At 34.9% G+C, this 15,441-nt stretch overlaps 1 protein-coding gene across 2 annotated transcripts in view; it reads left to right on the forward strand.

Moving 5' to 3' along the window:
* The first annotated feature begins 743 nt into the window (after window positions 1–743).
* dbo (Kelch-like protein diablo) overlaps window positions 744–15,441 on the forward strand; it is a 160,200-nt gene continuing 145,502 nt past the window's right edge. The window contains exon 1 of one of the 2 annotated variants that reach the window (XM_090414919.1): window positions 744–1,091. Coding sequence is in view for 1 of the 2 variants with exons in the window: in XM_090414918.1 (XP_090271044.1) it covers window positions 1,618–1,620 (3 nt within the window). In the remaining variant the exon portion in view is untranslated. Of the gene's footprint in view, window positions 1,092–1,538; window positions 1,621–15,441 lie in introns of those variants that run through there. The other variant, XM_090414918.1, reaches the window with a different exon arrangement.

The following is a 15,441-nucleotide window of genomic DNA, read 5'->3' on the forward strand; positions in this document are numbered from 1 at the left end:
ATTTTACGAAGTTACCTGACAGACTATTCTTAGATTCTTGGTTAGAATCTGAATTGTTTTGTATCATCAGTCAAATTGTTTTTTAAATAATATTTGTTGTTTAAATACTGTTGTTTAAATCGTGTTTTGACTGTGTATCAATTATGTGAATATATAATAATAATAATAATTCGCAGGATCCATCTTGGTAGTAGTGTTAGTTGACCAATTAGCTTCAGTATGAAAATTTTCAAATTCTAAAAAAAAAAATTTATATGACGCCTTGTAGGCAAGGCTGTTTTACAGTAACAAATTTTCTCAGTGATGGCCACTGAATTCTCACCATTAATAGCTGGCCTAAGACTCAATGATTGTAAAGCACCCACAAAGGTGGGTATGACAGACAACTGCTTATATCTTATTGATGCTATCCTTAACATTATACAGGTCGATTTTTTTTAGTTATGGCGTTAAAAATCCGTGTTATCAGGAGGGATAAATCTATTTGCAAATGTGCCAATGTCTATTAATTTGAGAACCGACTAAAAAAGGCTGAGAGTTCCTATAGTCGGCGACTTGAATCTACCTTAAGGTGGTCTTTCTTTCTGCGACCTAGCGCTATGGAAGCAAATGATATTTGCTATAGATTCAATACTGGAGTTCAATTTCTTTAACAGTTTCTTTTAAGAGAAATGATTTAAAGCAATTAATCCAAACAGTTTTAATTACGTTCATGTTAACTGTCGACTATAATAACTACCTGTGTGCATCCTTAAAGATAATAAGTATATTTATTTATTTTTCAAAAAGTGCTGTGAGTTGTGGTAATACATATAAATAATCTTCACTTTGGAAACTGATGAAAAAAAATCTCTCTACTTTTTTTTTAAGTCTGTGACTTAGAAATTTTAAATTAAAATTTTAAATTTATAATGGCAACTTATTTTCCTTAAGCTACTAGATATATTATGAGTATCTGTGAATATATGACTTATAATGGTACAACTCGTCAACACTGGTGTGTAATTTAAGATCATGTCATCTGTAAAGCAGTGAAAGTGGCGTTCGTTCAAGAGTACGAAATATGGTGTAAACAGTGCATCCCTGTGATTGTGAGTATTTAAACTTGCAGAAATTGCTTATTTTCAATGTAAAGGTTGAATAGAATTTTTTAATGTAATATTACATGTGTAGTCGGCATGTATCAAATATTTAAATACGGTGTTTACATTTAGTATTTTGTCGATCTGGCAGTAAAACACTCCAAGGCGTTGAACTCGCAGACAATTTCGCATCTCGAGATATACAATAAGGAAGAATATGACAAAATTGATTTCCTTTTCACGTCCTACACCGAGTATTCTGCTCTTGGATTGTAGCCGCTTATTTAGTGTTGGAGCAGATTGATTCTAAATTATTTCTTTTCGATTGATTTAAGATAATTTTCTGTTATATGATATATCCAGATGTTTGCCTTAAATAGCGTAAATAATGTTATAATTTAGATAGATTGAAACAAAAATTCATAAGAATCTGTATTTTCAAACCATCATCTGTTATGTGTGCATATGTTCACGTGTATTGAATAATCATGACCACAGCAGTATAAGATTTACTGTACCAGTAAATGAAGGTTTCATGGTGAGATAATAGTTCCTCTCAGAGAATCATTGTATCATTAACTTACAGTTTGCGAAATTATTTTGTAATTTATACTGTACTTTTTTAAAATTTAACATTGATCTTGTGGCATAAGACATGTAAGCAAATTATAAAATTACAAATATATAAATAAATAGGAAATGAGGACAAAGAGGATATTTATAAAAGTTTCCAATAACTATAAGTATCAAAATTTAATTCTTAATTAAATATAGTGTAATCGTGATGTGTCCTTCTGCAGTAATCCACGGGGAACTCCTTAAAGTGGACACTAATAATAAATTTAGCATAAATATAGTTTAGCTTATTATGTTGATACATGTGTATAATTTGCCTTCAGCTATGTGCCTGCACTTCCTAAATTAGTTTTGTTACCATAGTTAATGATGATACTGAATTGATACCAGCTGAGCTATGGAAGGCCTACATTAGCTCTGTTAGTGATGATGGTGTGCCCTTTGGAAAGATCTGGTTTCAGAAATCCTGTCCAGGATTTTTGAACTTTGGCCTTTCAATTGTAATTGAGACAGGTTAACATGCTTTATTTGGAGTTAGCAGGGATTTCCTACAGGAAAACTCCGATTTTGATCCTCTAAGATAAACATGCTGATCAGAGAATACACATAGCTTCCAGACATAGCAGTAATACAGATGGAATTACCTGCATTATCATAGCATTAATTATGGTTCTATAACCTTAGTTTGCTGCACTTTTTGGTTGAATGGTTAGTATACATGCTTTTCAACCAATAATTTCAAATCCCACCACAGATATGGATGTTTGTGATGAGAGATGAATTTCATCATCCTGTTTGAGACCACCACTTTATTTGTCAGAGGCCTAAAGAAAATGTTTTTTTTTTTTCTTTTTGTTTGATCTTGTAAATTTTTAAACTGTCTAAGAAAAAAAGAAATTAAATAAAAAATTTAATTAAACAAACCTTTAGCCCTACCAGAGTACTAATGGTTCACATCCTTTTGTTGGTAAGAGTCACAAAAAATAAAGCCAGGTTACTTGACTATAATAGACTATAAGGAGATGAAGATCTCCTTATAGTCTATCATAAAATGAATATCCTTTGTTTTCAAATATCATTTGAAATTCTCATTTGTTGTTGTCACAAAACTTGCTTTAATTTTCAGTGAACAAGAATATCTGTTACATAGAATAACCATTCTGTAATGAATACCTAATTACATGAAACTGAATGTTGTTATTATTATTATTCCTGATACCTCCAAGGGGTCCGATTTAATCCGATTGAGTCTGAGTTAATAATAATATTCTAGATTTTCATGCAGTCAGGACTGCCCATTATGGGATATCCGTGCTAGTGACCTGAACATTTCCTATATATCACCTTAAACTCATTCAGTGATGCTTTCCAGGATATCAGCAAAACATCCTGAAGAGAGAGAAAGAGAGCTTGTCTTCACTTCTTTTAATTCATTTCCATAGAACATCTGGAGTTCAAATCCTGTCTGAGATAGAAATTTCTAAGGACCTTTCAGCTAAAGGTCAGTTAACCACTCAATACACAACAAATGACTTGAACTGACACAACTAGTGACGTGAACACTTCCTATATACCACCTTAAACTCATTCAGTGTTGATGCTTTCCAGGATATTATCAGCAAAACATCCTGAAGAGCAAGAGAGAGCTGGTCTTCACTTTTTTAAATTCATTTCCATAGAATATCTGGAGTTCAAATCCTGTCTGACATAGAAATTTCTAAGGACTTTTCAGCTGAAGGTCTTTTAATCCAGAAACTTGGATTAAAAAAAAAAATGCCTGAGAACACACGCAATTGAGTGGCAATTATACTTACCTATGGCCTTAGCTACTTCATTGCAACCCTAAATAATAGCAAGTGCAAAGAACTTCATCCCTTAAAAATCAAAGTAAAGTACTGATTTTCACGAAGCCAGAAATCTGCTGGTTATTTTCTGTTATTATCATCAGTCAGACCTCTGGAATCAGAAGCCTCAGAACATTCCACCATTACACACACAGCACATCAAACTGTGCCTTACAATCATTCACTGTTTCTGCACTTGCTACACACTCAGGTGCATTCTACTTATAAACTAATCTATGTGCAAATAACCTACCTCTTACCATCCTACTCACACTCTCCTTATAAGAAGACAAACCACTTTTGGTAAACCACTTACCACCTTGAATCTCAGTCATATCTCCTTCCTTCTCCCACCTCACAAGGCTCTTTAAATTGCATTTCATCAATCATTCTTAATACCCAACATTCTGGAGACCAGACACCACCTTATTCAATCATTTCTGGACCCTTTTCTAATACATCCTCATCCCCTGGAAACCCATATTATGCAGCCTGATCAAGACTTTATACAAAGGAGACATAACCACCTTACTTTACATGTCCTCCTCATCATTGCCATAATCTGTTGTGATGTGACAATTTTAGGTTCTTGGCCACAATTGCCCCTAGATCCCTTATCTCCTTCACCTCCTGTAAGATATCCCCACTGGTTTATACTTTACATCCCATCTTTGTTTTCCAAAGTTTAAAAAAAGCCTTATACTTTGCAGCATTGAATTGGTGGCTTCTTTCCCTTTTCAACTTATAGCCTATTTATAATCTGCTGAAAAACTATATTTGTTCTGCTTTTAGTTCTCACCAACTTTGCATCATCTGCAAATAAACACACACTGCAAGCACTAGCCCAGTGAAATAATCCTCCTTGATTTCTTCAGATCTAAACCCCACTAGGAAGTACACTTCCCAAATATTTGAAGACTTTACTACTCTTCAAGACCTACCCATTGAGTTTAACACTGTTAATGAGTACATTTTCTCTGTACTTTAAAACCATGCTCTCACTCTGCTTGGTAGTAACATGTAATTTACAGTTTTCTGTCGTGCTATTCCATTTGTCTAGTTTCTTCTATAAATGTTTTTCTTAATGTGCCTAAATCACCACATCATCTGCAAACAAAGTTGTTTCTCTTTTTTGGCCATTAACCATATTTAGAACACTTCTAAATATGGTTGGCCAAGTGATTATCATACCCACTCTTCAACAAAAGCCTGCAGGTTTGAATCCTGCCATGGGCATGTTTTTTTGTGATTGTCTTTAGGTGGGAGATGAATTTCATCACCTACTGTGAAATGCTGTCCTGCTTAATGGAGGCCTGAAGTGGCTTGCTTAAAAAAGTTCCATGTTTAGTCTCTAGAGCAGGGTTTGTGGACCATGTAAAAAATAAATTAAAAATGCAAAAAAAAAAAGAAAAAATCCCATCCACTTGTGGAAATAGCCTTTTGTGCATGGGAGAAACATAAAAAAAAAAAAATATCACTGCAATGAACAGTAGTGGAGAAAAGACATTTTTTTTGCGGTCCATTATTAAATGTAAACCATTCTGAATTATCAAGGCTTCATACAGATCATAGATTTAGCATACATATTCTCAATCATAACTGTCTTCTTTTCCTTTGCCTGTCTTTCCCCAACCTTCCCAGAATTTTTTGCCGTTGAATCCAATCAAAGAAATTCAATAAATTCCATAAATAGGGTTTCTTCCAGGTATCCATTGCCTCTGTATAATTTCTCTTATGTCAAATCTCAAATCAGCAATTGATCATCTTTTCTAAAATCAAAGTACTCTTCTCTTAAGTACTAATAAAACCCAGTTCTGTCCTATTTCCCATAAAAAAGAAAATTTTTTCCCAGTATTCTTTTTGATGATACCCAAATTTCCAGGCAGTTTGAGATTTCTCTTCTTGGAATTACCCTAACATCAAACCTCTCCTGGCATAAACACATCACAACTATTGCATCTTCAGCTTCAAAAAAAAAAAAATGAGGATTTTTTTTTTTTTTGCTCAAGACGTTACTTCATCCCTGAACGGCTGTTAACATTATAGAAATCGCAAATCTGCCCAGCTATTGAATACTGCTCCCACATATGGGGTGGGGCCCCCTAAAAGCTCCCTCAAAATGCTTGACTCAATACAGAGGAGAGCAATTAGACTTATTAATGACCCATCTCTTACCAGCTCACTCCTCCCACTTTTGCACAGATGTTTGGTTTCTGCAATATGTATATTCTACAAATATTTCCATGAGAAATGCTCATCAGAAATAACATCAATAATTTCTCCACTCAGTACTAAGCTCTTTGGAACACATGCAGCTGCTTCTCAACATCCCTTCACAGTACACCTAGAAACAAACAGAACAAGTTTCTTTTCCTTCTCCTTCATCCCTGCAAATGTTGCATTGTGGAACAGTCTTCCCCCCTGCTGTGTTTCACAAGGAATATAATTTACAGTCATTTAAATCAAACGTAAACAAGTTTCTCCTTTCTAACCCATTACCCATACATGGTACTAATGTACTATAGGTACCAACCAACCTCTTGTGTATGGGCACAACATATAAAAAAAAAAATCTTAGACTTTATTTTATTCCTTATTCTTGTTGTCATTATCCTTTTATAAATCTCTGTACGATGACAAAATAATGTTATTCTTCTATATTTAGTATACTCCCTTCTTGGGCCTCCTTTATCTATTGAAACAATAATCCACTTAGTCCAGTCATCAGGTATCACCTTATTTCTCCAGATATATCAGACAACTATTTTAGTTCTGAAATAACAGAATCTCTGATCATCTGGCAAATCATCAATCCTAGGGAATTTCCATTCTTCATCTTCCTCAATACTTCAACTCTACTGGACCTTTTCTTTCTCTCTCTCATCACTATATTCACTCCAGTTTATTTCATTATAGCATTCATCTTTATTTAACAGCTCTCAAAAATAATTTTGTGGTGTTATTTTCATCTCCATTTATTAAAAAAACCTGGTTTTTTGTTACTGCTTTTATTTTTCATTAATCCATATAATATTTTCCTGTTTCCATTAATATCTTCTTCCAGCTTTTTATTTATTTTTTCTTTAATAATTTCTTTGATTTATGAACTTCCAAAAAGCTTTAACTTTAATCTCACCAGCATGTTTCTTTTTCCTTTTCTGCTTTTACTTGTTCTTCCACACACCTCTTCTGCTCTTCCCACCATTGCAACTTGAATTTTTTTCCCCATTTCTTATCTATATTATCTGTGATTAATTCATCACCTTGGACCTGATATGAGACTCAAGTTCTTGCTTCTTTCCCTCAATGTTTCAATATCTACAGTTCCAGCTTTCATCCTCTTTTTTTTTTATTGCCATGTTTATTTTCTGCACACCTTATAGGTGGCTATAAGATGCCTATAATCTCCATCTAAAGCAACGGATAGTAAAACTTGGATGTGAGAGTGACTTCCCTACAACATTCTTTATCAAGAATGAAACAACGTGTTATCAATTTTTGCTCACCTTCTCAAGTATCCCTCATGATTCTGTAGCTTTGTCTTTTTTCAGACCAGCTGTTTCCTATTTTGAGATCATTTCTGATGCAAAAACCTAATATCTTTTGTTCTTCATTTCTTTGACCAATACCAAATGGCCCCAAATTGTTTTCTATTCCTGTTCTCTTTTTCAACCTGTGCATTAAGATCTCCTGAGATAATTATACTCCTACTTTGAATAATACTCTATAATTGTTCCTCAGATAATTTCTACAAGTTAAAGATACCAAGAAAATATATTCTTGGTTTAATCCTTTATTCAAGTGTAAGTAAACAAATTTTATGTGTGAACTAACTTCATGACTGGGCAACTCGTATATAGAGGCTAATGACTTCATATCACTTGCCTTAGTATCCCATAATGCAAAGCACATATCCTTACAGACATGTATAATGCTATGCATTATGGGAAAGGTCACTACCCAGACCGGTTTCAACCTGTATTGAGGTCACATCAGTGAGAGCTTGACCCAGAAGTGAAACGAAGGTTGAAGTAATGCAGAAGTTATATTTCCATATACAAGTAGCCAAAGGTGTCACACCTTATTACTGAAATACTCTGAATTAGAGATAGATGTTGAAAGTTTTCCCACTTGGTTATACTATAAATTAACGATGCCAAGAAATTATATTCTTGGTTTAATCTTTTATCCAAGTGTAAGCAAATAAAGTTTGTGAGTAACCTTGCAAATAACCTTGCAAGAAGACTTGAATAGATTGGGTGAATGAACAAATGGCTGGAGCTGCCAGTTCACTATAGCAAGCGTAAGGTTTTAAAAATTAGGAAGCAATGGTGGGGATGCAGAGTATAAGATTGGTGGGGATATCTTAGAGGAAATGAAAGATCAAGGGTGATGGTGGATAGGGACCTGAAATTTCAGGGATATTTTGCTAAAATTTAGGGCTGTACAGTGGATTATAGCAATAATGTGGAGAACATTGACATCTAGAAGTGTTATGATTCCATTGTATATGACTTTGATCACACTGCATGTGGATTACTATGCAAAGATCTGGGGTGATGGTGGATAAGGACATGAAATTTCAGGGATATTTTGCTAAAATTGTAAGAGCAGAACAGATTATATGCAGAGCAGAGAACACACACATGTAGAAGAAAGGATGTTATGATTCCTTTGTATAAGCCATTGATTAGACTGCATATGGATTACTGTGCACAGATTTGGTTGCCTGGTTTTCAACAAGATGAGATGTTCGAAAGGGTTCAGAGATGATTGACTAAAGTGGTTTTCTGGAATGTTGAGTATGAGGACAGATTAAGGGAATGCAAATTGCAGTCTAGCGAATAGGAGGAGGGGGAAGCATAACAAGATATGTATGTTGGTAAGCGATAATTATATGATTAATATGGATCAGATTTTTCATAGAATAAATGGGGAAGAACAAGGTCATCCCTGAGAGCTGTATAAGGATAGGGTAAGAAGTTGGTTGATGATTGGAATATCTCTGCATTTTCCACACCTCAGGTGTCATTAGTGCAGATACAATGAATATCTTTTATATCGTAGTATGATGAGCTGGATATACATGAGAGTGAGACCTCCTGCAATGAGTCTTGACTCCATGGATGTCTGATGATGATTATGAGAATAATTATTATCCTTTCACTAATTCCATTACATTTTATAAGTTTGTCATTTATATATTTACTGCTGATAAGCCAGTACCATTTTTTGAACTGGTTCATCTGCTCCTCTTAAATTTCTCTTGCCTTGTTTTTTTTACATTTTTTCTGACTGAAACCCAAAATATCTCATTTCCTCTCCATCATAACATCCACTAACTCCTCATCTTTAGTTGTGTCAATATATTCATTGTTTCTATTCTCAGTTTCCTTTCAATCCAAGTCATTTACCATTTATATCCTTCTGGCTTTGATTCTTTTGTATATTTTTAACTTAAATACATCCACTGCTGGCTTGCTGGCCCTTTTCAACTGCTGTGTCACATTCTCTTCAATTCAGACTTTGTGAGTCTCACACTTATTAGAATGAAATACCTTTACAGATTAGTCATTTGAAAGCTGGTAGAACTGTCCACATGATGATTAAATGTGGTACTCTGCTGTCAGATGAAAGCAGCTCTTTCCCTTCCTCCATTAAACAGTTGACTTATATAGTTAATATAAGTTCCCAGTTTAATAGTATAATATAAATTCTTTTAAAAAATAATATGTATTGTTATAGATAAGTATATAAAAATTTGTAAATTATAGATTTCTTTTCCTTTAAATTTTTCATTATTACTCGTTCATCATCCCATATGCCTGCTCTTTTGAGCTCTTCACAGTAATGTGAATAATAGTAACTTCCAAGGAACGAAGTAAAACGAAGCATTCAGAAATGAATACTTTAATAAATGATGATTAATTCGTATTTATGGGCAAGAACAAAAGGTAGTTGGAGATGAAAATATTGAAATCTCTGAGAAAAATGTAAATGATATATCATGTGGACTGACTAGGGTTCTTTCACTTTGCTGATGATGCAAACTTGGGGAAAATTATAAGTAGTAATGCTGATGTTCATTTCCTTCAGGAAGATTTGAATAGGCTTTTGACTTGAACAAAGCCAGTGGGGTTGTAGTTTTAACATTAACAAGTGTATCCCTTTCCATCATGGTTACACGGTGATTAGAATTCATTATAAAAATTATGGAAATAATTACCACATTACAGAGTAAAACTTCTGTTTAATATAAACCAAAAGAATCACTCAATGTTTCGACTTTCACGTTAAGGTCATCATTTGGACTACACACACACACACACACACACACACATATTAAGGATACCAAGTAATTTTATAAACTTGGTTTTTTATTCTTTCTCCCAAGAAGCAAGACAGTTAAGTTTGCGCCTGAACGTAGTTCAAGTCTAGAGGTAGTGCAACACCAGGGCAACTCGTGGTAAAGGTGAGTAAAGCTGATCACTATTCTTAGTATTTCCCATAATGTAAAACACATCTCACTAGGAGATGTATACTGTTATACATTATGGGTGGGAGGGTCACTACCCAGACCAGTTAAAACCTTTTTTGAGGTCTCCTCGGTGAGTAGGTAGACCCTGAAATACCAAGGTTTTTAGTAATACAGAGCCTTATCAACCTTACCTATACAAGTTGCTACTTTTACTTTGAATAAGAAACTCTGGATGAGATAAAGATGTGAAAAGTTTTTTACCTTGGGGATAATATATATTAAGGATACCAAGTAATTTTATAAACTTGGTTTTTTGCTCAACCGGTCTGGGTAGTGACCCTCCCACCCATAATGTATAACAGTATACATCTCCTAGTGAGATGTGTTTTACATTATGGGAAATACTAAGAATAGTGATCAGCTTTACTCGCCTTTACCACGAGTTGCCCTGGTGTTGCACTACCTCTAGACTTGAACTACGTTCAGGTGCAAACTTAACTGTCTTGCTTACTTGGGAGAAGGAGTAAAAAACCAAGTTTATAAAATTACTTGGTATCCTTAATATATATTATCCCCAAGGTAAAAAGCTTTTCACACACACACACACATATATATATATGTATATATACACAAAGCCTCCGTAGCTCAGTCGGTATAGTCGAAACCCTTTGGTCGGAAACACCTGGGTTCGATTAAACTCAGTGATGTGAGGAACCTTTATCTGTTGAGAATGAAAAAGCTAAAATACTCTGGGATTTCAAAATCCAGACTGACAAAAGCTTGGAATGCAACACACCCGATATCACAGTGCTTGAAAAAAGTGAAAACAAGGGTGTTGCGTTTATCAAAATATCAGTACCAGGAGATAGTCGGATTGACAACAAAGAAAATGAAAAAAATTACAAAATATCGCGATTTGCAAATCGAAGTTGAACAAATCTGGCAAAAGAAAACAAAAGTTGTTCCCATAATAATAGGTGCTTTAGACGCCATCCCTAAAACATTGAAAAAACATCTAGAAGCACTCGAGTTAGATGGATTAAAAATTGGGCAGCTGCAAAAGGCCGCTTTGTTCAGCACAGCTTTCATTTTCAGAACGTATTTCCACAACTCATAGGCCCTTGGGCAGGGCCCGAATTAGTGGAATATAACCAGCCTTTTCTTAAGACTGAGGAAGCAAATCAAGCTTTGATGAATATTATATATACAAAGAAACAAGCTGCATTGCAGTCTACATGGTATACTAAAGGTACATTGATTTTGTCAACTGTTAAAACTGTTGGCCTGTTTTTAAAAATTTAAAAAAAAAAAAAGATTTAAAAAATTTTTTAATTTAAATAATATTAAAAAAATGTTGTTTTTTTTTCTTCACCAGAGGTCAGGCCAATGGTTTTAATGGTTGACCAAATCAATGTAACTTTAGCATACCATGTAGATGAGTGCTTTCCAAACTTCTGGATGTCAGGATCCCCCTTTGGAAAAATTAATATATTTCACGGTCCCCCTCAGAAAAAATCATAATATAGACATATATTATTATAATATTTATTGTATTTATATTCAATACAAAACATACACAGCAAATATTGCAAAAATCAAATGCAGATATTACATTTTTAGCATCTTACATACACATTTGACATGGCACATTATCTTATATTTTTATATAGATAGATATATTGTTATTGTACATTTGCAGTACAAGCACTTGAAACATAAAAAATTCTTAGTAATTCTTTCTTTAGTAATAAAGAAAGAATTAAAAACATAAAAGAAGTTTAATAACAATTTAATGTGATGGATGTGTTTCAATACTGCTACACCAATATCAGATGAAATATTTGAAACTGCAATTCTTAGATTTCTGCTTTGAAATGAAACATATGAATAAGCATATATTTACTAATATTCATTAAGCGCCGAAATACGCAGGAAGCAAAATTTGTGAACCCGCACCAATGTGTGATTTTTTTCCATTAAAATATAAAAAATAACAAAAAAGAAATAATAAAAATTAAATACTTTTCTTTTAAGATAAAAAAAATCTACTTAGTCTTAAAAGGTTTTAAATTTGTTTTCATTATTTCACCCCCCCCTCCCCCAACAAAACCTACGGCTCCCAAGGGGACCGCAGCCCACAGTTTGGGAAGCATTGATGTAGATTGTAGTTCAGCTTGTTTCTCGGTATATATGTGTGTATATTCCAGATGATGACCTTAATATGAAGGTCGAAACATCGAGTGATTATTTTGATTTATATTAAACTGAAGTTTTACTCATAATTTTTATAACGAATTAATAAGTGTAAGCTGTTGCATTTTGGAGTGCAGAAAGTAGATGAGATTTGGGAGTGATGGTTGACAGTAGACTGAAGTTCAGAGGACATATTGCAAGTGTGGCAAGACTGCATGTCATAGTGCTGCTATGATAAGAAGTGCACTGACATGTAGAGATAAGGAGGTAGTTGTGCCACTATATAAAGCACTGGTCAGACAACTTGTGAATTATGTTTCTCAGATTTGATCAGCTGGATTTCACTGTGATGTGAAAACATCAGAGAGGGTTCAGAAATGAGTGACTAAGACAATATCGGGGCTCTGGAATGTTAGCGATGGAGAGAGGTTGAAGGAATGTTGATTGCAGTTTAGTGGATAGAAGGAAAAGAGGTGATATGATAGACGTTTAAGTTAGTGAGGGGATTTTATCAGATTAATCCAAAGGAATTATAAAATGATTAGAAGGTGAGAGGAGATGAAGAAGAACCAGGGACCATCCCTGGAAGTTATCTAACAGTGTGTTGAAGAAGTGTTTGAGGAGTAGATTTTTTACATGGAAAATTGTGAGTGAATGGAACCCATTACTGGAATATGTAGGGTGTTAAAGGATTTTAAGATTCAATATGATAAATATGTTGTCAGTTGAATGAACCTCCCATTATGAGTCTGCTGACTCCATGGAGGGTTTAATAATAAAAAAAAAAATCTCTTGTGATGAGTCCAGTGATTCCATGGGGACCTAGGAATAGTAATAATGACTGCTTCAAACTGACACTGATATAGCTAATTTTGTGTTCTGTGATAACCATCTACAAATTATCTGTGTATTTATATTAAAATATATGCTACTTAAATATAAAGAGCCAATAGACTTAATTTCGGCGATATAAACATTATTTAAATTAAGGGGATATTAAATCGCATTTTGTTTTAAAACCGAATAAGAAACTCAAAGATTGGAATCAGAGAGTTTCATGCTGAATATAGTATAGTAAACTATAAAAGTATCGGCAACTACTAGCATGAGCTAATGCACGTAGTCCAAGTACGTAGTACAAACTCGGGCAGCTCGTAGCAAAGGTGGTAAAGTTCTGATCGCTATTCTTGGTATTTTCCATAATGTAAAACACATTTCCTAGGAAATGTATGCTGTTATTACATTATGGTGGGAGGTCACTACCCAGACCGGTTTCAGCTTTTATTGAGGCTTTATCAGTGAGTAGCTAGACCAAATTAATTTAAAACCGAATAAGAAACTCAAAGATTGGAATCAGAGAGTTTCATGCCGAATATAGTATAGTAAACTATAAAAGTATCGGCAACTACAAGCATGAGCTAATGCACGTAGTCCAAGTACGTAGTACAAACTCGGGCAGCTCGTAGCAAAGGTGGTAAAGTTCTGATCGCTATTCTTGGTATTTTCCTTAATGTAAAGCACATTTCCTAGGAAATGTATGTTGTTATTACATTATGGTGGGAGGTCACTACCCAGACCGGTTTCAGCCTTTATTGAGGCTTCATCAGTGAGTAGCTAGACCAAATTAATACCAAAGGGTATAGCGAAATGCCAGGAGTATCCGGAATAAGGGAAAGGAATTGGTGGTGCAGATAGCATCAGCCTGGCCAAAAATTATTGGGATCACTGAGACGTGGTTGACAGAAGGGGATATAATAACAGGAATAGAAGTCGCTGGGTATAGCATTTTTCGTCAGGATAGGAGGGGAAAGCGTGGTGGTGGGGTACTGCTTATGATATGTGATGACCTATGTTCTCTAAGAGTGGAGGCTTTGGAAGGAAGTGAAACAAATGATTTTGAGAGTGTATGGTGTGGGGGAGAGGTAGGCAAGACAGGATATTTAGTGGGGTGTTGCTACAGACCCAGGAGCACAGAGGATGGGGACCAGGAGATGTTTAGACAGCTAAGTTTGGCAAGTGTAAAGAAGAATGATTGTTATGGGAGATTTTAACTACAATAGTATAAATTGGAGAGAGAAAGATGCATGTAGCAATAGGGGAATGGAATTTCTAGAATTCTTGAGGGACAGATGTCTTAGGCAACATGTAACAGAGGGAACAAGAGGTTCAAGAGTTTTGGATTTGGTTATAGCATCAGAAGAGTTGATAATAACTGAGTTGACATCTCTCCCACCAGTTGGCGAGAGTAACCATATGGTTTTGACTTGGAAAATGAATAGACATGCAGGAGTATCAAAGAGACGGGAACTTATGTGGAATTATAAAGCAGGTGATTATAATAGTCTTAGACATCAACTTCGGGAAGTTTCATGGAGGGAGGAATTGGAAGGCCGGGATATCATTAGTGCGTGGGAAATTGTGAAAGAATATTTGTTAGCAGCAATGGTAAATTGTATACCACGAGTGAAGAAGAAGACACAATTTTGAGTAAAGTGGATGACAAACAATATTAAACAGGAATTGCATGCAAAAAAGAGAGTATGGAAGAGATATAAGGAGGCAGGTGAAGAGAAGAAGAATATAAGACACAGGCCAGAAGAGTGACTAGTGTGGTAAGGAAAGCGAAACTGGAATATGAGAGGAGATTGGCCCTATGATCCAAAGAAAATCCTAGGGAATTTTTTTAGCTGTGTGGCCAGTAGGAAGAGAAATGACTGTGGAAGAATGATAGTGGGATAAAAATGGGAATAGAATGACTGATGCAGAGGACATAGTGGAATTGTTCAATGAACACTTTATTGGAGTATTTCATCCTAGAGATGTCAGTTTTAATGCAAGAGGGATAGGGCTGGTTCGAGGTTTAGAGGTACAGGAGGAGAGTGTGTTTCAGATACTGAGTACTCTGGATGTCAGTAAAGCTTTGGGACTGGATGGTATTTCACCACGAGTTTGAGAGAATGTGCTAGGGAACTGACAGTGCCTTTAACCTGGCTTTTCAATGAAAGTCTGGCTTTGGCAAAGGTGCCCAGAGAATGGAAGGAAGGTAAGATAGTGCCATTGCATAAGGGTGGTAACAGACTGGAAGTGTCTAATTATAGGCCAGTCTGTATGTCATCATTAGTTGTTAAGATCTTGGAGAAAGTAGTGAGGGACCGTATACAGCATTGGGCAGATGAGGGTAATGTTATCTGTGAGAATCAACATGGATTTGTGAAAGGACGCTCTTGTTTTAGCAATATGCTAGCCTTTTATAATAAAGTTACAAGAA

The sequence above is a fragment of the Typopeltis vanoorti genome, chromosome 26, assembly GCF_054136105.1.
Source record: "Typopeltis vanoorti isolate ZY-2024b chromosome 26, IOZ_Tvanoo_1.0, whole genome shotgun sequence".
NCBI lineage: Eukaryota > Metazoa > Arthropoda > Arachnida > Uropygi > Thelyphonidae > Typopeltis > Typopeltis vanoorti.